Source organism: Hyaena hyaena, unplaced genomic scaffold (genome assembly GCF_003009895.1).
Source record: "Hyaena hyaena isolate Hyena2069 unplaced genomic scaffold, ASM300989v1 scaffold_352, whole genome shotgun sequence".
In the NCBI taxonomy this organism is placed as follows: Eukaryota; Metazoa; Chordata; class Mammalia; order Carnivora; family Hyaenidae; genus Hyaena; species Hyaena hyaena.
Genome location: NW_024080984.1, coordinates 1591102 through 1616770, shown reverse-complemented (window position 1 = coordinate 1616770; position 25669 = coordinate 1591102). Strand labels below are relative to the sequence as shown.

The 25669-nt window shown below is 39.8% G+C and overlaps 1 protein-coding gene across 6 annotated transcripts in view; it reads right to left on the bottom strand.

Moving 5' to 3' along the window:
• Positions 1–20908, bottom strand: part of KCNC2 (potassium voltage-gated channel subfamily C member 2) — a 193704-nt gene extending 172796 nt beyond the window's left edge. For 5 of the 6 annotated variants that reach the window (XM_039249906.1, XM_039249909.1, XM_039249911.1 and 2 more), the window contains exons 1-2: positions 20089–20157; positions 18282–18990 (exon numbers count right to left, since the gene is read on the bottom strand). In XM_039249906.1, the coding sequence (XP_039105837.1) occupies positions 18282–18971 (690 nt within the window). In that variant the 5' untranslated portion in view covers positions 18972–18990; positions 20089–20157. Of the gene's footprint in view, positions 1–18281; positions 18991–20088; positions 20158–20866 lie in introns of those variants that run through there. The other variant, XM_039249907.1, reaches the window with a different exon arrangement.
• Positions 20909–25669: the final 4761 nt, after the last annotated feature.

Here is a 25669-nt window from a genome sequence, read left to right as displayed (position 1 = left end):
TCGGGAAAATAGTATGGAGGTTCCTCAAAAAATTAAAAATAGAACTACCCTACAACCCAGCAATTGCACTACTAGCTATTTATCCAAAGGAAACAAAACTGCTGATTGAAGGGGCACATACACCCCAGTGTTTATAGCAGCACTAACGACAATAGCCAAAGTATAGAAAGAGCCCAAAAGTCCATCAACGGATAAATGGCTAAAGAAGATGTAGTATAGGGTGCCTGGGTGGTTCAGTCGGTTAAGCACCCAACTTTGGCTCAGGTCATGATCTCACGATTCGTGGATTCGAGCCCCACATCAGATTCTGTGCTGGCAGCTCAGAGCCTGGAGCCTGTTTCAGATTCTGTGTATCCCTCTCTCTCTGCCCCTCCCCCACTCGTGCTCTGTCTCTGTCGCAAAAATAAATAAACTATAAAAAAATTTAAAAAGAAGATGTAGTATATATATACACAATGGAATATTACTCGGCAATCAAAAAGAACGAGATCTTGCCATTTGCAATAATGTGGATGGAACTAGAGTGTATGATGCTAAGCGAAATAAGTCAGTCAGAGAAAGACAAATACCATATGATCTCACTCATATGTGGAATTTAAGAAGCAAAACAGAGGAACATAGGAGAAGAGAAGGAAAAATAAGATAAAAACAGAGAGGGAGATAAACCATAAGAGACTCTTAAATACAGAGAACAAACAGAGGGTCACTGGAGGGACATTGGGTGGGGGGAAGGGCTAAATGAGTGACGGGCCTTAAGGAGGACACTTGTTGAGATGAGCACTGGGTGTTATATTTAAGTGATGCATCACTAAATTCTATTCCTGAAATCATTGTTACACTACATGTGAACTAACTTGGATTTAAATTAAAAAATAGAATAAATTAAAACGCTGGTGCAGCCACTCTAGAAAACAATATGGATGTCCCTCAGAAAGTTAAAAATAGGGGGACCTGAGTGGCTCAGTCAGCTAAAGGTCCAACTTTGGCCCAGGTCATGATCTCACAGTTTGTGAGTTTGAGCCCCATCTCAAGCTCTGTCCTGACAGCTCAGAGCCTAGAGCCTGCTTCAGATTCTGTTTCCCCTTCTCTCTCTGTGCCTCTCCCGCTCACACTCTGTCTCTCTCTCAAAAATAAATAAACATTAAAAAAAAAAGTTAAAAATAGAACTGCCCTATGATCCAGCAATTGCATGACTAGATATTTTCCCAAAGGATACAAGAATACTGATTTGAAGGGATACATGCACTACAATGTTTATAGCAGCATTATAAACAATAGCCAAATCATGGAAAGAGTCCAAGGGTTCACTGACTGATGAATGGATAAAGAAGATGTAGGGTATGTGTGTGCGTCTATATATATATAGATATATATATGGTGTATATACCACATATATATAATGGAATTTTACTCATCCATAAAAAAGAATGAAGTCTTGTCATTTGCAATGACATGGATAAAGCTAGAGAGTATTATGTTAAGTGAAATAACAGTCCAAGAAAGGCAAATAGCATATGATTTCATTTATATATGGAATTTAAGAAACAGAACAAATGAGCACGGTGAGGGTCGGGGGGAGAGAGACAAAGCAAGAAACAGACTCTTACCTATAGAGAACAAATTAATGGTAACCAGAGAGGAGGTGTGGATGGGGATGGGTTAAATAGGTGATGGGGATTAAGGAGGGCAATTATTGTGAAGAGCACTGGGTGTTGTACTAAGTGTTGAATTACTAAATTCTATACCTGAAATTAAAATTAGTTTAATATTAGCTAATTAACTAATTTAATATTAGATAACTGTATGTTAACTAACTAAAATTTAAATAAAAACCTGAAAGGAAAAGAAGGGAAAAATAGTAGTAAATAAACTGTAATGACAATTAATCTTAAAAACATATATTTGATTTCATATTGTTGTGTTTTGAATATTTTAATATATTTTATAATTTTTACTTTATCATCTCTCAATAATTTTTCCTAAAAACAATACATTTTTACATTATCTCTATTTTTACCTTATCTCTATAATATAAGGAGTATAAATGAAGGCTTGTATAAGTGAAGACTTTTCTATTCCCTCTATTTGCATGACCATTAGAGTGCACACATGTTTCCTTACATGCCTTTCTCAGTCCTTTTATTTGCCACAGCTCAGAGGAAATATCCAGACAAAGTTAGGTTTTAATATAATGGTCATTACTGCATTAGTTTGATAAAGTGTTTTCTAGATACAATGGGGGAAATTCACCTTTGGATATTTCTATTTTATTAAATAAAATGAGATAACAATACTGTGATGAATTGAAATCTTTTTCTCTGCTCCCCTTGGCTAGTTTCTTTGCTGCCACAACATCCATTCTTTAGTATCTTTTCTTAGGACACAGCATCCTTTAGTGAAGGCCCTATTTCCATGTAATTAGTGAGACAATCAGTGCCATCTATTATCATCAGTCAGATGCTTCTCTACATAATAGGGACTAGGCATTTGGTCCCACTGGCAAAGGTTGTGTGTGAAAAATTAAAGTGCCCTAATATGTAAACATTATTTCAGCTTAATGCTGTTACTTTATTTGGGAACTTTAAGTACCACAAACATCTGTTAAACTATCAAAGTTCACGTTCTTACGAATGTATTCTCAGTGGGCAGATGACAAATTAAAGTGTCACTGTTCTGCAAGTGATCATTTTCTAGGATTTTGTAATAATATAGTCTAATAAGCTTCTTACAGCAATGGTAAAGTCATACACTACAGTTACGCTTTGAATTCCTTCATTAGATTAAATATTTAGGTGCCATAATAGATAAAAATAGGTAAAGCAGGTGAGCCCAAAGAAGATAAGAAACACTGACTTTGTAGGGAAGAATCATAGAGAAGTTTATCCTTGTAGACAAGGAAACTTACGAATTATTTAAGTGGTGGTAAAAACTCACTGAGAAAACTACCAGATGCTGTTCATAACTCTGGACAACAACAACAACAACAATAAATGGCACAAGTTCATAACAAGTCTGGACAAGAAGCTTATACACATATTAAGTATATTACACTAGTATAAGATAGTAAACCTCATCTCCTTGGCCAAGTTCTCATTTAAAATGATGAAAAAAATCATAGGGATGGAAAGCAGGAAACACTGCTATTCTTGTACCAGAAATACTATGATATAGAGGAAGCAGCATTGGAATGGAAATGCAAGTTGAGGAGAAAAGGAGAATGGAATTCAACACAAATGCAAGAGAGCATTTCCTGGGGTTGGTCCAATTCTTCACAAGGAAATCCAGAGGAAACTTAAACTCAGAGGCAACAGGCACCAGGACAAGAAGCTGGCTGTCGAGCAACTTTGAGGTGCCCTAAAAGGTGTCCTTTAGTTGCTGGCTACAGATTTTGCCCTCAAGATATAGCCCACAAGAACAGCTCTCTAAATTAAGTCAAGAAGCAACAGAGGAGAAGACAGATCTTAATTAGGTGTGTTGACATGACAGAGGAAAGTAAAGCAAATTTCTAAGTACCTCAGATTTCCTCAAAGTGCATGGAGAAAAAAAGAAGGAAAGGTCACTCCACATTAACTGAAATACAGTAAAGTCCTCTCTCCAAATAGAGCATCCTTTTTTAGACCTTCAGAGGGTTCCTAGTTTACCTACCCACTCTGAAGGGAATCCTAAGTTTCTACATGATCCTGCCTATATACCCACATAACACTATAATCAATCCCTACCCTCTTTCAAAGGGAAAGATATGTGAAGAGAATCAATGGTATAAAAAGAACAAAGGTGGAAGAAGAGAAAAGAATATCCATAGATGGATCAGAGTTAATACCAAAAATATGAAAGAACTTTAAAAAACTGCTAACAAGTATCTTCAGAAAGATTCATAAAGACATTCTATATACCATATCCACTAAATGAGAGCACACTGATATGGAAAGGGAGAAATCAGAAGATAGAAGATGTATTGGACAATATACATCTGTTGTCAAAATGGTGAAGCCCATGTTCCAGTTTGAATAGTATCTCCCCAAAATTCATGTCCACCTCAAACCTCAAAACATGAACTTATTTTGAAACAGCATCTTTGTAGAGATAATTAGCTAAGTTAAGATGTGCTCATACTGGGTTATTATGGGCTATAATCCAATAATTGGTGTCTTTATAAGAAGAACTAAATGAAGCACAGAAATGCAAACGGAAGGCCGGCATGTGAAAACAGAAACAGAGATTGGACTGAAGTATCTGCAAGCCTAGGAACCCCCAAAATTACCAGCAACCACCAGAAGCTAGGACAGAGCCAGGGAACAGAATTTCGCTCAGAGCCTCCAGAAGAAACCAATCCTGCTGACACATGAATTTCAGATTTCTAGCCTCCAGAACCATGAGAGAATAGATTTCTGTTGTTTCAAGACATCAAGCTTGTAGTAATTTGCTACAGTAGCTCTGGGAAAATAACCTAGTCCGATAACTGCTATAATACTATGTTTGCAAAGTGATATTAACACTCTGAGGAAGAAACCAACTATGTGTGAGAGAGTTTAGAAGATATCAAGTAAGACTTTATCATTATACAGGATACTGAAAGCCGGTTGAGTAAACCTATTAAAGCCAGGAAGAGAAAGAATTGCAGGCTGTAACAACAATGTAGGCAAGTGCACAGCAACATGAACGCATCCCTGAAATTCAGGAATGGCAAACCATGTGGTCTGACTTTAGTAGTATTTTACTGGTGGATTATAAAAAGTATGATTAGAAACATAGGTAGTGAGTGGATTCTGAAGAGCCAGGTAGAACAACGTGTACCTCAATATGCCAGTCACAATGGGATTTTAAGCAAGAAAACGGCATGGTATATTTATGCTTTAGAAGGAATTACTCTGCCTTAGCTCTGAAGTCACCATCTTCTTCCTTGCTTTCATTTTTGTTTTGCTTCCTCACTACCGTTGCTCCTTCCTGGACTTTTTTCCAAAGCAAATATTTATTTGAAGTAAGTTTCCAAGGAGTATTTAGAGTCACAGAATCTCATTAGAATATTTTTTAATCCCCAGTTCAATTTATGCTTCTTGGAGTCTACATTAGATAGTTCCATTTTGTACAAATTATGTAAAAGTTACTATTTTCTTGGGCCTCAAACCAAAATAATAACACAGAGCTTACATTTCTTATAGAGAGGACTTCTTACTCCATAAAAAGGTGGTGAATTATTATAACCAAAAATTTTATGGGACATACTTGCATCTAATTTCACAACCATAAAATCTATGAAATGGCCGTCTATAATTGGGTAATTGGTACTGAAATATGAAAGAAAACTCACAAAACATAATACAAAATATTATAGTGTTAAATCCCTTGAAAGAAGAACTACTGATAAACCAGACTCTCAAATCATATCATCACAGAATCTTTCATTAGAAAAAAGTCAGAAGGTTTTTCTTGTCTCACTGTGCAACAGTAACTAGGAAGACATTCTTAATCTCTCTTTCTGGCTCATTCAATGCACCTAATCAATCAACAATTCCACTTTTAACTATGTTCATTTTACTTCATCTGCCTGGCCACTGTCTTAACTCAGGCCACCAGTATCTCTTACCTGGATTACTGCAATAACATACTAAACCATAGTCCTCCTGACAACTGCACTCCTGGGCGCCAGCCCAATCCCCTCTTCAGGTACAAAGGTTCCAGAATCATACTCCCAATTACAGATCTGTATGCCATTGCTCTGCTAAAAATCCTTCAAAAGCTCCCCCATTATCACCAGAGGAAGACTGGACCTTCTCAGAGAGTCTACCAAAATTTTGAGATCCAGTCTTAGCTTCTGTCTCCTGCTACGTCTCCTGATCCCTTACACAGTGCTGTAGCTGTCCTGAGTTACTCACAGAATCTTTCACAGACCATGCCTTCTTTCCCTTTTAGAACTTCGTGCAGGCTTTCTCTCTGTCTGAAAAGTCTGGCTATCTTCTCTTCATCCTCTGGTACCAAGACAGACATATTTCTTCCAGGAAATTTTTTCCAACCTTGGCAAGACTATGTTAACTTCCAAAATACACTGTGCTTGCTTCTCCTGGATATCTCACGGCATTGCGCTGTCACTTCCCTTTTGTTGTTCTCCTCCAGGAGACCACAAACTTCTTACGGACCGGAAATATATCTTCACCTTGCCAGATGCATACATGTTAGATATTGTTCTAATTAATCACTACTTATTCTTGAGGAATAAAATTGAGTACCTACAATTTCCTGACAGTTATCCAGTATCCACACAAGAAAAATCTCAGGAACAGTCAACTTATATTTTCATGGACTTTCTAAATGACTGAAAACTTCCTTAAGTTATGCTATTGCAACCATACCACCCCTCCCAAAAAACTAATGCTTGCTCTAAAGAATGATGATGATGACGATGATGATAGAACTGACATTTATAGAACTAGGCACAATGCTGAACTCTTTTTTTAGGTTTATTTATTTTTGAGAAAGAGAGTATGAACAAGGTAAGTCCAGAGAGAGAGGGGAACAGAGGATCTAAAGTGGGCTCCAGCCGAAAGCAGAGAGCCTGATGCGGGGCTCAAACTCATGAACTGTAGAATCATGACCTGAGCCAAAGTCAGATCTCAACCAACTGAACCACCCAGGTGACCAATGAGCCAAAGTCAGATCTCAACCAACTGAACCACGCAGGTGACCAATGGATTCTTAACAAGAATATACTTAGTCCTTTTTCATAATAATCCTTTAAGTCAGATACTATTATTACTTCTCAGTCTGGATTTCCAAAAAAAAAAAAAAAAAAGGCTTAGAGAAGCAACTTGGTGACTTATACAGCAAGCAAACGGTAGAGTCAGGATTCACACTCAGCCAGCTGAGTCTATACCTTAGCATTAATTCACTGCCACCTCAAAACCAAATGTCAGTCAGCCAGTCTTTCAACTCTTTTACCTTAAAAAGATCTGTAGTAAAATAATAATAATTAATACAAGTAAAAAATAAAAATATAGTTAACTTTTTTTATTATGTTTTAAATTTTTTCAGTGTTTTTATTTCTGACAGAGAAACAGCGTGAGCAGGGGAGGGTCAGAGAGAGAGGAAGATACAGAATCTGAAGCAGGCTCCAGGCTCTGAGCTAGCTGTCAGCACAGAGCCCAATGCGGGGCTCGAACCCACGAACCGTGAGATCATGAGAACCTGAGCTGAATTCGGCCACTTAACTGACTGAGTCACCCAGGCGCCTCTAGTTACCTTCGTTTTAAACTGGCTTCCAGGGGCACCTGGGTGGCTCAGTTGGTTGAGCATCTCTCTTCAGTTCAGGTCATGGTCTCAAGGCTTGTGAGTTGGAGCCCCATGTCAGGGTCTGTGCTGATAGGCCTGGAGCCTCCTTCAGATTCTGTCTCCCTCTCTCTCTGCCCCTCCCCCACTTGCTCTGTCACTCTCTCAAAAATAAATAAAACTTTTTAAAAAGTATTAAGCTGGCTTCCAAATTCATCTGTCCATGAAACTCTTTTGAGGAACAACCCCTGTTAATATCCTGGAGAACTGCAGATCTATAAAATGCACTTTAGGGAATAATGGTCTAAGCATGATTATTGTCCTAACTCACTGTTAAATTGTATTTGCTCTTGCAATGGTCACATCAAAGTACTGGCATGTACTGGGCTAGGAGCCAACCGCAACCCCAAAGATGATCACCTGATACAAATCTTATCCAAATCCTACTACTGAATTCAAATGTCTGAAGTGAAACCCGAGGAGCAAAATCTAGCCATCATCTTACATTATTTCTAGGCATGTCTAAGATTCAGAACCGCTGTTTTGGGATACATTGTGTTTTCCAAATAATAGTGTTCAGTCTTGCCCTGGACTGGGCATCTCACATCTTATCAGGAAATCTCCTTTATAAGCCCAGATCCTTTCACTTCCAGTTTCAATCTTCCTTACCTCTCAAGCCTCTTCTCCTGCCCTCTGGTCTTTCTATTACCCCATGGCATGGCATTCCTCCATGTTTGCACACTACTCTGTTGGCGTTCCTCTTGGTTACTGGAAAACACTTATCTTTTGGAAGTTAACTAAAACGTCATGTCCTCTGTAGAGGAAAGTGGACCCATCCCCAGTTTGTGTGTTCATTCTATACTAATGTCTCTATTACAGTGTTTAATGTATTGTGTCATAACTATGGATGTGCAAGTCTTCTTTTTCAACAGAATACAAGTGTCTTAAAGGAAAACGTCAAATTTTAACACATCTTGCATCTCAGTACAAACTAGTCCTTGCCAGTAGTTGAAGCTCAATAATTGTCAGCTGAGGGATTCAAAAGCATTTTAAAGCTTTCATCTTTGGTGCTTGGTTCTCTTCCAGTTTGTTTAGCTAGGAGAGAAATGTAATAACACCTGGTGACAACATGCTGTTTCATCAGCCAATCAATACAACCAAAGGGGAAGAAACACAAAAGGCTGTTGATAAAGAAACTCAGGGCTGAAGCACAAAGTCAACTACTCAGAAATAATGTTACCAAGAAACCATTTAAGATAGAGAAGTCAGAGATGAATTAAGTCAATGATTGATAATAAATAGAAGAGAGAACAGATTCTGAAAACCAATACTTGGTTAAAAAAAAACTAAAGAACAGAGACGAGGCACATTACAACTAAAAACTGAACAGCACAGTCACAGAAGGAATTCAGACAGTTAAAGAATGCTGTTTTTGCATTAAAACTAATCAATTTTGAATGTAGTTGAAGCCTATTAATGCATTAAAATATGCTTGATTTCATTAACTTTCTTGAATTTTATACCCCTGGCATTGTACTCTAAATATCAAAGCACTATCAACACCATTATGAACTGGGAAATTAAGCATAAGCTCACAAATATTTATCAATCATGATACAGATATAATAATCCTTCAACTTTTATATGACTGTGATACATTCACTCAGGCCTGATCATAAAGTTCTAATAGCTTAAACTATTGCACTTTATATTCTCTTTGCCCAAAAAAAGGCCAGCTAAGGCTCTATTCTGTCCACTTCCTACTCAATTTATATGAAAGACAGATTTCATTAAAGATATTTTAGAAACGTTCACAATGGCCTTCTCATCGCTTACCTCAAGAGAGAAGCAGGACAATTCAAATGATAAATCAAACTGTAATAATTGTACTGTTCTGTTTTCCCAAATATAAATTTAATTAATTTTAACCACATTAATACATGAAAATAGTAAGGAAGTTAATTCTTGCTATGATTACTTCGCTATTGTCTTCAATACAATTATTACACAATATTCCCTTTTAGCAAATAGCATTTTACCCTAAATCAATAAACATAAAAATATCAAATTAAGCAACCCTATATTTGAATTTCTATTGTATTGTATAAGTTGAAAATGCGGATACAAATTTTACATAAATTCTTAACAATTTCTGCTGTTTTCATTGAACCCAATCTAACAAGTTACTCACAAAAATAACTTCATATTGGTCCAAACAGTTTTTGCTTAAACATGTTGTCTTAAATTTAGAATTAACAATATCACTTGGATATATTGACAAAATTACTTAAATCACTATTTTATTTAAAAATGTATTTATATTTTATCATTTAGTGAACAACTTAAAAATTCTGGACAAAGTATTGGTGTAAAGTAAGCCCAAAAAGTGGCATATTTTCATCTCTGGAACTCTCTGTAGAGACATCTCAAAGGAAAAAAATACCTTCCATTGCTGAGACGAAATCACAAAACACCAGCCAAGAAAGGCTATATTGACCTTTGCTTCAATTTTCAGAGATGTCAGCAATGTTGTAAGATACATAAAGAATAGCAAAACTCTAAGAGCTGATAGCAAATCACCAGGGTCTTCAGAAAGCAAAGAAGACATTACTGAGGTGTCTACAAAGAATTTTCTTAATACATGGAACACTAAGGAAATGTCAGATTACAAAGATGTCCTTAGTTATTATGAACTTTCAAAGGAGAAGGCCAGTCAACTGACTGCAGAAATTATTTAAAATATCTTTTTCCCAATACTACCAGCAACATTTTGGCCCAAGTTCTTCTGTTTTGGTTCATGTAAAATTCATTCTCTCAAACACCCCCAAAATTTGAATGCTGTTCTACATTTCATCACCATCTGGTAAACACCACCTTTGACAAACTATCCACTGAAGAAAGGCTAAAGGAAAAGCTTTTCTGCCCTGTATTTACTGGCCTCACAACAACATCCTATCTCATTTGCAGATCTTAACAAGAGCTCCAAATCTTTCACTCCACTAAGTCACCAGTTATCTTGTGTAAGCCACCATAATCTGGTTAGCTACATGTGAGAAGACAATGCTTTATAAAATATATTAATCATTACTGATACGGTGAACTAGGTTTGCACTGACAAATTCCAAAGACAATCAATCAAGCAAGAGTAGAAAACCATAAAAGGCACACATGCACAAAGAGATAAAGGGAAATAATAGGAGGTAGCGGAGCAGTAAGATGTAGAATTGGGAGAGAAGGCAGCAATGAAAGGCTGCATCTGGAGGAGGGTCTGGAAATAAAGTGAATACCTAAGACAGTATCAACTTCTTCTGAGCAACAGAATAGGGAAGAGGGCAGACCCTACCCATACTATTCCTAACATGCTTGCTGCTCCCTAAGAGCTATAGATTGCACTTCTAATGTTAAACACAGTCCAGATGAAGCAAGTGAGATTGAATGGGAAGAGAAACATAAGGCAGCAGGTCTAAATTCTAGCCTTGCTACTGTCGCAAGCTAGCCATTGCTATGAACAAGGTAGCTGCCTCTTCCATGAATTGAGGCAGTTATGCCAGATGATTACCAGTGTCCTTCCAATTCTGTCTCATGAACACCAGAAGTCTGTCATATACACCAGTAATCAACCTCATTCAAAGAGCATGTATTTTGGATATATATGTATAATACATACACACACGCGCACGCACACACACACACACACTCACTAATATTCTCAAATCAAAACTTTAAGCCACATTTCTACAAAACTCTTTCACTGCTTAACCATATAAAAATTTTATAAACCTATTCCCTGAGTATGTATCTATGTTAACGACAATGAATGTCTCCTCTTTTTATGTAAACATGTATATCTTGAAACAGAAAAACTATCTTCCCAAAAGAGAAATAGTGAACACTATATAATACATATATATTTACCTTTAAATTATTCTTCATTAGGAAGTACATTAAAATTTAAATTTATTTGAAGTGTGCTAGACAGCATACTATTCTCTATGTCTATTCTGATAAAATGAGTTATGAAAGAGATTAGAACTAAATAATTTGACATTATTTTGTAAACACTTAAATGTGTTAGGCATGTGTGTAAATCCTCAAGTGAGTAGGACTTTTCCTCCTGTATAAGATACAGGAAAGGGAAAAGGATGGCGTCTTTGACAAGACACTTTTCAAATGGAAATAAAACAGATTATCTAATCAGTTATCCTTGTGGTGGATGGATATACACCTGCACTGAATCTTAGATTTAGGAAATGACGGAGCCAATCATCTTTATGGGCTTCATGACAGAGCCACAGCAAAATGATTTCCTGAGATCAATATGTGGTTGAGGGAAAGCTGTTTTCAATGGAAACAGGAAGCTAGGAGCTAACCTGTTTCTATGGTAACCAGAGCAGCAGCTACCCAACAGCTGTAGGGGAAAAAAGGGCAGAAAGTTATAAATGTGAAAAAACAAACAAAAAAAAAATCAATACTGGTTTACCTCATTAGTGTAATGGTCCTTAGAGTACAATCACAATGAGGGCAGACATTTTGTTCCTCCCCCGCCCCACTCCCAGGGGTTTTTAGCAATCAGTGTCTTACTTTTCCTCCAAACCTCAAAGTCTAAAAGCTGGAAAGAAGTTTGGATATAGCTAGTCCAATGTGTCATCCAGAATAAGTCAAAGGAAATCAAGACTCAAGAAGATGAAGTAAATTCTCCAAGGTCACACAGCTGGTTGTGAAATCTAGCTGGTTAGTGCGTGGGTCTTATATATTCTACCCAGGCAGTTTTCCAATGCTGCTTCCGTATATTCTCTACTCCTGCACTCTCCTCCTCCTAAGCACCCACACTTTAGTCACTTTCTGTGAAAATACTGACTCTTTGACATTAAAATTAATCATCACCCTTCAACCTATAAGAAAATAAAAGCGGCATTATCTATTCATATACATTTATATGAGAGAAACTGCTTTTTGAAAAAAAGCCTGAAATTATGTCCTTCATACTGAAAATGAGTCCTTCATACTTCAAAAAGAAATGGATTGGGGCGCCTGAGTGGCTTAGTCTGTTAAGCGTCCGACTTTCGCTTGGGTCATGATCTCGCGGTTCGTGGGTTCGAGCCCCGCGTCAGGCTCTGTGCTGACTGCCAGCTCAGAGCCTGGAGCCTGTTTCAGTCTGTGACTCCCTCTCTCTCTGACCCTCCCCTGCTCACGCTGTCTCTCTCTCTCTCCTAGAAATAAATAAAACATTAAAAAAAAAAATTAAAAAAAAAAAACAAAAAACAAAAAGAAATGGATTAAGTTTGATAATATATTGATGGTTATTGTTTAGGCTATGTTGCCACTACGTATTTCCTTCTGGAGATCACTGCTTGTCTTTTATCAGTCCTTTCATGCCCTTTACTATTTCATTTAGACATACTTTTAAAGGTTGCCATAATAAAAGGATATGACTCAGAAGTTCAAAAAATATGAGACCTGAAACTGCATTTTTTGTAGTAGTAAAAATAAATGATAATGATATACATCATCAAATGGGAAAGGTTGACCTGCATATTTCTATATAAGGCTACATATTCCTTGTTCTCACCTGCTTTGAAAATAAGGTTCTCAACAGAGAAGAATTTCCTTGACTTGCATTAGTTTTGTCAACTCAAGTCTACAAATGAGCTCTTAGCAAAATATCACAGAATAAAGTCATACCTAATCTGTCCAACTACATTCACCTTTGGGACGCGTAACACTCAGCAATGAATTAAATCACCTAGTTTGTGATCAAATATACAACTGAAAATACAATTTTCTGTTGAATTTATTTGATTCTTTTTTTTTTAATTTAAATCCAGGTTAAGCATATAGTGCAATAATAATTTCAGGAAGGAAGAACTTACTTGATTGTTTTAATGATGTATTGAATTAGGTATTCTCTGAACCTATCCAATACTCAGAATATAAGCATAAAGTTAATTAATTTGTGAGCTGCACAATTAGTCGTCTGGAAAGAGTCAAAAGACACTTGGATGTTTATATGAGCAAATGCAAAAACACCAGACTATTACAGCAGACTTTTTTCAGGGGTCTTAAGTTTGGATTAGTATTATCATATAGTGGGCCATGGCTTTTAATTAAAATGGAAAGGATGAAGACACTTGGCCACACCCTAAATAATTTGGTTGTTTTGTATAAGTACACCCTTCATCACATTGTCCAAAAATATTGCAAAGACAGAGCCAATAAATCACTTTATAAACAGAAAAACCAAGATAACACTTTCATAATAAAATAAAGACTAACAATACTCAATACCATCATTTCTAAATAAAATATCTTCCTGAATGTGTCAGGCAATATTTCCTTTTTTTTTTTGAGGAAAACTCATCTGTAATAACTCTGGAATTTTTTTTGCACTTCTTAATTTAATAGATAATGTTTTTAGGAAATGTTTTATTATAAATAGCGTGGTGAGCTTACTGAAGGCAAAAAACTATATCTTCTCCATGTATTCCCAGTAGCTGACATAGTTGAGTGACTGCATAACCAATATTCACTAACTAAATATTCTAAAAATTATAATAATTCACAATAATTTTTTATAAACAAGCTATATTTGGCCAATAATACTTTAAACTTCAGCAATACTTACAAGAGAAAAATTAATACTTTTTTCTTTAAGTATCTTAATATGAGACTCAAATAGTCCATACCTTATTATAATTTTTTAACTTAAGTGTTACACTTAAAGCTAGGAAACAGTTATTTAGATCACTTCTTTCCTATTTTATTTATGATTTGAGAAAGAGGAAAAAATAATCCATAAAAAGTAAATTCAGTATGTACAATTCTGAATCCAATTCTATATATTGACATTTAAATTTTAATAGTTTCAAGGAGTATATTTTAATAAATCTGTGAAACTAAACCAATTTAAAATGCTAATTAAGTGAGCATTTTCAAAATCTAAAAAATGATGGATTCACTATCATAGCCCCTGTATGATTCAGGATGATATATTAGATAAAACCTGGAGAACATATATGAAATGATCTAGACCCAAAGACCAAAAAGCCAACATCTTAAATGTGGTTCCATGGCAGTTATTCTTTCTATGCACTTTAAAGGTAAAAGCAAAACAAAATGCCCTATCAGCTAACCAATGATCAACCAGTCACCAAGGAAGAACCATGCCATAAAGTAGAACCTCATTCAAATGCCTTTACTCTCTCTCCTCAAAATTAGCAAAATAAAGAGAGAGGAGAAACTTATAACTGCTTTCAGCTCTTTAATGCTAGAAACAAATTATTTAAAATATTTTGATTCTGGTATGTTGACCTTATTTTTTTTTAACTTCTAAAAACTCTACAAGTTCGACCAAAGAATTTCGGCCTGGCACCTGTCCACTTACCATGATACAATGTTTTCAGAAGAAAGCACATACACCCTTCATTTCTCTTAAACTTATATATTCAATTGGGAATATACAAAGCATAACATTTTCACAAATACATCTATGCATCCTTGATTTTTGCTATTTGTAAATATTGCTCCATGGCATCAACAGAATAATCTCTTTTTCTTTCCTGATCTCATTTTTTTCAGAACAGGTTTCCATGACAACTTATATTTGATTTTTTGTAAATTTCTATTTTGGAATACTATTCTTACAAACTCACTTATGTATAAAATATAAACATTTTTTTACCAAGTGAACCTGAAAAATTTTGACCTTTTGAATATGTATTTACATCATAAATTTATAGCAATAGAGGAGGGAGAAATGCCAGCCAAAACAAAAGGCAAGAATACAATGTTACAAAATTCAACTAATTATCCAGTTCCTATCACTGTGGTTTCATTCTGGCACTTTAGATCATAAAAGTTAGAAATAAAACATATCTATTATACAATTGAGCCCATCTCCTCAATATTGGGAAAAGATAAAGATGATGATGACAAGTATAACAAATTGAAATAGGAATTCAGGCAGTTAAAATTGTTCATCTCAAGCATATCAATAAAAGATGAACTAATGTAAAAAAAGTAAAGAGAGTTTATAAAAGTCAAATACTTAACTTCTATTAAGAATGAGATTTGTGGCAGTAAGACCACAGCTGAAGCAAACCACTTGATAATTGACTTATGTCTCCTAGAATCATGTCCATGCAAAATATTAATTTCATCCTGTGACCTCCCAATGTAATTCTATTTATCAAACTAGTCAGATAACATTAAGTCAGGCCATCATCTGAACTAAAAGGGTTCATATAAAAATATTAAATCACGGGGCGCCTGGGTGGCACAGTCAGTTAAGCATCCGACTTCGGCTCAGGTCATGATCTCATGGTTCATGGGTTCGAGGCCCGCATCAGGCTCTGTGCTGACAGCTAGCTCAGAGCCTGGAGGCTGTCTCTGTGCTGACAGCTAGCTCAGAGCCTGGAGGCTGTCTTCGGATTCTGTGACTCCCTCTCTCTCTGACCCTCCTCTGCTCACACTGTATCTATTTCTCTCTCAAAAATAAATAAAAAAATTTTTTAAAGGTTTTTTTTTTAAAATATTATATCACATTTTAGTAAAATGGTGACTTTTGAGTATGTTTTTTTTCAGGCAACCCCCAATAACTTGAAAAGGGATTTCCCTGAAGACAAGCCCCACCAATGTTAGCCAATCTGAAAGAAAGCAAAACATTTCATGTCAAATGGTCAATAAACATGAGAAGTTCAAACAGGTTCAAGAAGTTCATTCAACTCCCATATTTTCACACTAATGTTGGGTGGTCCAGGGTAAAAACTCCACCAAAGACCTTTACCAAAGGTCATAGATGACCTTTCAAAGTTAGAATTCTAGTGTCTTATCCTGCATTAAATCTCAAGAGCAACACGTTCTCCAGAGATTTCATAAGCCAGTCACTTATAATCAGTGGTTGTGGTAAAAAGGGCCTGGGAAGGATGTCAGGAGACCTCCAGCATAATTTTGGATCTGCTATTAACTTGCTGTATGACCTTGGCCATCACTTAGCATCTGCAGTCTTCATTTTCCTCATCTATAAAATACAGGGTTTTCATGAAGTGACCTCAAGGAAATTTTCCAGATCTGTGATTATCAGCTGATTCTGATTCTGATGGCTCTTTGACCTTGTGTTAATCTCTAATATATCTGTGTTCTTTCCTCACCAAAAATAGATACATGTCAAACCCTTACTACTGTTACAATGAAATCTTAGGAAGTTTTTTTAAACTGTTTTCAAGCTTTGACCAATAATCAATAAAATCAATTTCCATAGCAATAAGACAAATGAAATACCATCTTAAAGTTTTTGCTACACAAACTAGCCCACAATAAAATCTATTATATTATCATGGGGAAAGATAATAAAACATTCTGTCTTTCTTATAGCACACAATCTGGGGGGAAAAAAATCACATGATGGAGGCTGAAAACAAATTCAGATGATCTTTTTAGCCACCAAGCGGAAAGAGCACTGGGGCACTCAGCTGGAATAAAAAAACAAAAAAACAAAACAGAACAGAACAAAAAAAAACCACAGAGATGTAATGGTCATGGAGTCTTTGACTTAATTTAAGTAAATATGCACTTGTTTTTGTTCTTGTTTTGAAATCCAACTCTTGCTGAACTTATAGGATGGTCTGAACAGGAAGATTTCAAAGTTGAAGTTATTAATTCCATATTCAAATATGATAATGTGGACATACTAAAATTTATGTAAGCATTTAAATGCCAGATTCAAAAGAAGAGCAATGCTTAAAATTGTCTCATTCATATTCTATTTCAAACTGAAAACAAAACATATCCTCAGACTTCTACAGTGGTATCAGAAGCATATCTTCTGGCAAGTTATTAGATAGACAGTTGCGCATTATCTCAGATGCAGAGACTTCTGACATACAGAAGACAATAATGAGGATGGAGCCCAAGTGAAGCTGCCTTGGGGGTATTTTTTCCCAGTGTCAGAAGCAAACCAGACACGCACAGTTGCGAAGGTTTTACTAAATACAGTCCTCCGTGCTCACGTATAATTAAAAACCATTCACATACTGTATAATTTTTTGGTTATTTATATTTCTTTTATTCCCTTTACACTGGAGAAACAGTGTATTGGTTACTTTTATAGTCCCTTCATGGGAGTCTGCAAAATTAATTGGGAGTGTCAAGGACTAAATTTAAACTGTCATTCAAGCTAGAAACTGAAAAGGAAAAAAAAAATGGAGGATGGACTCACAATCTGAAGAGTAAAATAAAGTTTGCAACGATCTAAACTGTCCAGATTTAGACAATCTGACTACACTAGCATCACCAAAGTGACCAATTCATAGCCAACCTGTAAGAAAACAGAGACACAGCCCAAGGGGGAAAGGACCAGGCTCCCAATTTCAATGTGCAGGTGGGCTCTCTGGTCAACTCACAGGGACAAGCAATTCATCATTCTTCCCCCTTGGAAGGAGACAGGCCCAAACAGCACTCAGGAGGGGCTCTTCACAAAACGGCCCCCTGGCACACCCTCTCCCCACCCAGCCACACAGGTGTATTCCATTTTCCCTTCTCTGTCTTTCGATTAGATCCCTACTTGGAGTCACTGCTCTGAATGAGTCAGCTATGGAGTGTCAGGACTCACTGAGAATGTCAAACCGCGATGCCCAGAAGGCCTGAAGAAACATCCAAACTGGAGGGAAAGTTGGGACAAAAGAGTCAGGGGAGAAAAAAAAACAAGAATGCAGATGAAGCTCGATACCAGTTTCAGGACAAGGTTCCAGAGACTGGCACAGAGAGGTCGACCTTTGCCCTTCCGTTCCCGTCTGCTAAAGGAAGTCTCACTTGGAGCTGAGAGGGTGAAGGACGGAGAGGGCGGGAGGAGGGCGGCCGGGGTCCCTGAATTTACCTTGCATCGGACGGGCTTCTAACCTCGCCCTTAGGGAGCCCCGTTCCCTCTCCCTCCCAGCCCCTCCCGCACCCCAGAGGCCCCCGGTGGAGGAGAGAAGCGTTGGGAAAGGAGCTGGAGGAGCGGGGGGAGGGGGCGGTTCTGGCCTTACCCTGGCGGCTCTGGACGAGTAGGGGTCCTCGAAAAGGGCCCACATGCGGGGCTGCAGCCTCCTCCAGCGGCCGGACTTGCCGTCGGGGCCCCCCAGGCCCGCGGCGTCCTCGATGCCCAGCCTCTTGGCCGCCAGGTCCTCGTCGTCGCCCGGGTCGCCGCCGATGAGGTCGGGGGTCTCGAAGATGTCGAGCGCCTCCTCGGCGTCGCGGTGCTGCCGGTAGGTCATCCAGCAGCAGGGCTCCACGTCCGTCTCGTCGATGCCCCAGAAGGCCAGCTCCTCCTCGAAGAGCGGCCCGCACACGTCGGCGGGGCAGTGCAGCTTGCCGGTGCGGTAGTAGTTGAGCACGTAGGCGAAGACGCCCGGGTGCCGGTCGAAGAAGAACTCGCGGCCGCCCCCGGGGTGGTCGCGGCCGCCGCCGCCGCCGCGGGGACTGCAGTTGCCCGCGCCGCCCTCGAAGCAGCCGCCCGGCCCGGGGGACCGTGGGGGCGGTCGCGGCGGCGGCGACAGCGAAGGGGGCGACGGCTGCAGCGTGTCGCCCGCCGCCGTCAGGCAGTCGCCCGGGGGCTCCGAGGCGGCGAGGAGGGCCAGGCGCGTCCCGGGCAGGGTCTTGAGGGTGCTGCGGTAGGTCTCGTGCCGGGTGCCCCCGACATTGAGGATCACCCTCTCGTTGTTCTCGATCTTGCCCATCTCTGTGGCTCAGACATGACTGGGGGGAGGCGAACACAGCGCCCAGTTAAAGATCGCGGCCGTCAGAGCCGCGCGGTGACCCCCCTCCCCCCACTCCGAGCACGAGTCCCAGGACGCGGGGCTGGAGAGCGGCGAGGGGGGAACGACCCTCCCAGGAGGAAACGCGTGCCCAGCCCCGACCCCGCCTCCGGCAACACACCTTCCCCAGGCTTCCAGAAAACTCGGGAGGTCGCGCCAGCTTCCCTGACCTTCCAGGACACCTTCTTCCCGGCCTCCCACCTTTCTCTCCTTCCTCCGATCTCTCCCACCTCATCTTCCCACCCTTCGCCTCCCTCCTCTGCGTCCCCTCCCACAAACAACCCCCACCGCTCTTCTCGGTCCAGAGCCCTCCTAAACCTTCCCCCCTCCTCCCTGGCCCCTCTCTTCAATTCTCGTAGACCCTCTCTCCGCCCCTACCCCGGACCTGGAGGCGGCTCTCTCGGACTAGGAGTTTTCCCTGCGGAAACAACTTGGCTGTGTTGGGTGAGAGCCCCGGACGGGGCGGGGGGCCCCCATTACGCGCCTACCCCCGGTCCTCTGGACGGCTCGCAGCGTCCCGGCACTCAGGGAGTGCCCTTCGCGCGCCTGGTTCTCGGGTCACCTCCACTCTCCCCCACCGACCAGGCAAAAAAAAAAAAAAAAAAAAAAAACCTGAACGCAGAAGTCAAAGCACAAAAATCTCCCTGCTGTTGCCTTTCACCAAGGAGACCTGTGACTAATTTCCTGATCCAATTTCCTTTTCACATTGTTGTTGTTGTTGTGATATTATTACTTGGGAAAGGAAAGCACTAACTAGGATCCATTTTTGAGAGTACGACTGACCAACGCGTCCCACCCCACCCCCCTTCCCAAGGAAAACAAACGCCCGGGGGGTGGGGGTGGGGGCTGCTTTCTAGGAGGGGCGAGGCCCTGGGGAAAGCCGCTGGAGGCACACCCCCTGGATCCCTGAGCTCACAGCGCCCGTTTCCAGTCTCCCAGCCACGTCGCCCCAGGGCTTCACCTCCACGTTCCTGCCCGCCCGCAGGGTCAGCATGCCCTTCCCGGCCGATCGCCCCCCTTCCCTCGCGCCCCCAGATACCTTAACGACACCCACAGAAAAGTGGTTCTGCTCTGGCTTCCGAGTGGACGAGCGTCTCCGCGCAGCCGGGCTGAGTCCTGACACCCAGCCGAGCAGCCCTTCTCCAACGAGAAACTACTTGTTGGCGCGTTCCGGGTGCAGGTGGCTGGGCCGCGCCTCCGGGCGCTGGGGTCGCGGAGCCAGCCCCCGCCGGCTGCCGGCCGCGCTCCCCGCCTTCATGCCGCGAGCGGCGGGCTCGCCCCGCGCCGGCCGCGGCGCCCGGACTCACCATCGCGCGGGGCTGGGCGAACCATGGGGCTCGGGGCGGGTGCAGCCGGCGCTCCGCGACCCCGCCCGGAGCGGGCCCCGCGGCTGGCCGTGGCCGCGGCGGAGCCGGCCGCGGGTCTGCAGAGCTCACCCTCCCGCAGGGGAAGCCCCCCGGCCCCGACCTGGACCTGCGCGTTTGGTTTCTCCCCCGAAAGCAGCCGCGGCCAGAGCGGTCCCTTCCGCGCCGCCCGCCTTCAACCACCAGCGCCCGAGCACAGAGCTCAGCAAAGGGTGGGTGGGTGGGTGGGTCTGGGGAAGCTCTCTTGTACCAACCAGGTTCATATATTTTTCTTCCGTGAAGCTCTATCCCCACCCTCTCTGGAGCTTCTGCCTGCCTTATTTACACCCCACGCTCCGCACCCTTTCTCTTCCCACTGCCCCACCCCTCCCAACAAGTGACAGAGCATCTCTAAGACCAATTCCATTTTTTTTTTCCTTAATGACAGCTGATAGGAGAGAGAGGTCTACTTACAGGTGACAAGGGAGTCTTGTTTCTCGCGTCTTCCACATGGCTCTGGCTTGCTCTTTCCAGTCAAATGTAGGTCTCCAGTCACCACATCATGGTTATATAAAACAAAACAAGTTTAAAAAGTTTGTTCCAGGAACATAATGCTCTAGCAAGTGAAAATTCAGGTTTCTTTATCAGAAGCTACAGTGGGAGCTACAGATATCCGAGTACCAAAGGAATTATCTAATTGCTCAGTTCCTCTCTCAAATTTTATTGGGCCTCGTGTAGTTTGCTAGGGCTGCCATACCACAAACTGGACTGTTGGAACAGTAGAAATATGTTACCTCAAAGCTCTGCAGGTAGAAGGTAGACATTAAGGTGCGGTCTCCTACTGAGGGCGGCGAGGATTGGACCTATTCCAGGCCTCTCTTTTAGGTTTGCAGATGGCCATCTTACCGTTGTGTCTCTTCACATCATTCTCCCTTTTATACAAGTCTGTGTCTGTTCAAATATCCCTTTTATATAAGAACACTTGTTATAGCGGAATAAGGCCCACCTTAATGGCTTCATCATTAAAGACCCTATCTCCAAAATAAGGTCACGTTCTCAAGTACTGGAGGCTGGGACTCCCACATCTATCTACCTTTCTTTCTTTCTTTCTCTCTCTCTTTCTTTTGTTCTTTCTTTCTTTCTTTCCTCCTTCCTTCATCCCTCTCCTCTTCCCTCCCTTCCTCCCTTCCTTCCTTCTTCTTTCCTTCCTTTCTTTTTGAAGGGGACACTGCCGGGATACAATTCAAAACATATCAGTTCATACTACCAAACAGAGTGTGAGTCTGCGTGTATATTGACAGAGAGAGAGAGAGAGAGAGAGAGAGAGAGAGAGACTATTCCACAGGTATAGCTTAAAAGGATTGAAGTCCATGGAGTAGGTAAAATACCAGGTTGTATGTAGGATGAAGTCTCTCAAAAACCAGATACTGATATTGACACTGTGATTTGGAACGTACAAGAATTATGAATTACTAATAAAAAAGTTTTCAAAATATACAGAACTGCAAGATAGGCAGTTAAATATAAATAGTTCCTTAAGAAAACACCTATCCATTTTGACAATAGATGATTAAACAAAGTAGAGAATTAAAAGGTGTCTGGAAGGTTATCGATGTCTAATCTAATGCAAGAAAATATGGCATGTATACATATGTAAGAAATTTACTAACAGGATGACAGTAGAAGTGTAATAATAACGAACAGCTATATGGACCCAGCCTTGTGACAACAAATTTGCTTTACTAACACAAACTCACACTCAAAAGTGTAAAGCTTAAATGCTGAGGGAGCAATTCTAGTTTACCACTATTATCAATCACTGAGGCATTTGTTAAAATAACAGTGATAGTAAATTTCAGCTGCCAGTAAATTTCCAAAGAAAAATTATATTCAAATTATAACATGTGTTCTCATATTGTCTAGATGGTTCCTTATATAGTTTAATGTAAATTCAATAGGGAGAAAAAGACATATGGTTTGCTTTAAAATAAATTAGCAATAGTAAGTGTAGTAGCAGAAGCATTTATGATAATAGATAACATTTACTGAGATCTTACTATGTGCAAAATGTTTTACATAAACTACTCCTTTTAATTTAAATGGAGGAAATATTCACATTAAATTACAAGACTTCCAGAAAGATAACTCATATAGATGGCAGAAATCAATAATGAAAGCCTTCAGCTTGACAAAATTAAATTTGTATTATGAGGGATCTATAGAGAAACCAAAGGAAGGGGGGCAAATAATGCAAAGGAATCATGGAGGGGAAATGAGAAAACAAAGGTCTAATGAACCCATTTGTGTCTAAGTTTATATAAGCTATCTAGAAATAATCACACTGACAAAAGGATCATCTTTTAGAAAAACTCAGACTTTTCTTGTGATTCGTAAAGTATTAGATGTGAAATTAGAGAACATTTCAGATAAGTTTGAAAATAAGAAATATGGAAAGATGAAAGGACGAGATGTACATTTTCAGTGGAGAATTGATAAATAAAGCAGTGAGTGAAATACAGTTTTGTTTTTTTTTTCTGGTCAACATAAGAGGGGAAGATCCTAAAACAAATATTCAGTCTTCATTATATAAGACAGGAAAGAACAGAAAACCCCTCTAGCTAACTAACTCCCTGATGCTTCCATAAAAGACAGATAAAAGTGGAAAGAAAGCAAATATTTGAAAGATGGCAATGGAAAACTGACGTGGAAAAAGCAGTTGTGGTTCCCTTTGTTGGTCTGTGTGGAGCAAGGATTTAAAAGACCATATGGATATTACCCCTGGCGGGGAAGCAACTGAAATGCTGTTTCCTTTACATCCTTGAGTCAGCATCACAGAAGGCTATGGAAACTGAGCATTGCATCACCACCAGAAATGTGGCTTGATCTCATTAAGCCACACTGTGACTGTCACAATGACATACTCATAAAAGTTTAACTGTTGAACAAATTAACTCTTATAAAGTTTATATAAGAATTTTTAAAATATTAGTCACCTTCAAAAAGCAATATATTCGGTGCGCCTGGGTGGCTTAGTCGGTTAAGCGTCTGACTTTCGCTTAGGTCATGATCTCACGGTTTGTGGGTTCGAGCCCTGCGTCAGGCTCTGTGCTGACTGCCAGCTCAGAGCCTGAGCCTGTTTCAGAGTCTGTGACTCCCTCTCTCTCTGACCCTCTCCTGCTCACGCTGTCTCTCTCTCTCTCCTAGAAATAAAATAAAACATTAAAAAAAAAAAACAATATATTCATCAGCAAAATGCCTCTGCAGATTAAGAAATGGCCACAATTCCCCACCCGGCCCTGTAGATAGACCACCTTGTAATGTGGTGTGCATCTGCTCCTATCAGCTCTGTTTCTCCAGCCCCTAAATCTGTACTGGCTTTGTAGCTTGCCTTGGCGAACACAATGAAGTGGGAGTGATGTACCAGCTTAAAGCCTTAGTTTCAAAAGGTCTTGTATCCTTCTGCCCTCTCTCTTTTTTGGAACCCTACTCTAGTGCTATGAGAATAAGCCTTGGCTGGACTGCTTGATGATGAGAGGCATAAATACCAGTCTCCCTTTCTCTCTCTCTCTCTCTCTCTCTCCTTTCTCTTTCTCTCTCTCTCTCTCTCTCTCACACATACACACACACATGCACACACACACATACACACACCTTTGATACAAAGGGAACATTAGGAAACAAGTCAGAGGATGCAATAAAGCAAGGATAAATACCTAAAGAAAATAAAATGCCCCTCGACAGCTAAAACTTCTTATCTCTGCCCCTAAATGATTCACAGCTAATTCCCAGAAGCAGAACTGCCTTGCTCTTATGCATGTGTCCAGAAGAACTGTCCAACTGAACTTAGCCCAAAGGCACAGCCCCACAAAATTATGAGCTTCAAAAAGACAGTAGCTAGGCTACTAGGTTTTGGCATCGTTTTTTTACCAAACGGATCCATCCTCATCTAAGCTCCCTTTATCTGAAAAATAAAAAAATATGAGCTTACTTATCTGCCCTCTTAAGAATAACATTTATATCATGTATTGTGAAGTCTAAAAGAAAATCAATATATGACATCTATTTTCCTCATTTCATAAATTTTTGAGAGGCAGTATTTCACAGTGGTTAATTCCACTGACCATGGAGGCAGGGAAAATGGAGTTCATGTTCTGAGTGTTACTCACTAGATGTCTGACCTAGAGAAAATTGCACAACTCCTTGAACCTCAATTTCTTCTTCTATAGAATGGAGAGGATGACACTATAGTAAATTTGAGGATTAAATGATATAAGGGCAATAAACACATAAGAAAGTCTCTGGCACATTTTAGCAATCTACTTTTGGTAGCTTTTATTGTCAAATAAAGAAGTCTCACACCAAAATAACATAATTAATAACGGACAGAAGCAGGACCATAACCATACCCTCTTATAATTCCAACTCCTATCTTTTGTACCATCCTACTTTGTACTGAGGTCAAAACTAGGTCAAATACCATAGAGATGTAATGAAAGCAAAATGCTAGAATTTTTGCAATAAGTCTGCATCCTTATCAAATTGCTTTAGCTTAAAAATATATGTACTGGGGTGCCTGGGAAGCTCAGTCAGTTAAACATCCAAATCTTGATTTTGGCTCAGGTCATGATCTTACTGTTCATGAGTTCAAGCCTCTCATTGGGCTCCGTGCTGACAGCATGGAACCTGCTTAGGATTCTTTGTCTCCTTTACTCTCTGTCCCTCCCCTCCTTTTGCTCTTTCTCTCAAAATAAATAAATAAACTTTAAAAATATATAGACCATCTTATAATGACCTTTTTTATGCAATACATAATTTTTTTACCACCCAGAATAGTTATTTGTGACAATTATGATAAGATGGATGTATATTTGAAGAATTCATGATTACTAATTTTACAACTTGGTCATTTGATTTGCAAGAAATATTTATATATTTTTGCATCACTTGTCAAGAGCCAGAGTCTCTGCATAAATAACCAGCAAAATGGCATAGACAGTTAGCTCATTTGAGCTTACTGTATACTTAGAAAATTAATGTGCAAGAGTGCTGAGAACAGACATTTTAAATTGAAGGAAGGGAAAATTTTTCCACGAATATAGGCTGCTGTTTACTGATGAGCATTAAAAGGAAAGGTTGAAAATAGCCTTCTTGTTATGAAAAATTCTGGGTCATAGTCGTCTGCGCCAGCCATTAATTTTATTAGATGATTATAATAGATAAATGATAATGATAGATTAGGTAGGGAGAGAGAGAGAGAGAGAGACAGATAACTTTAGT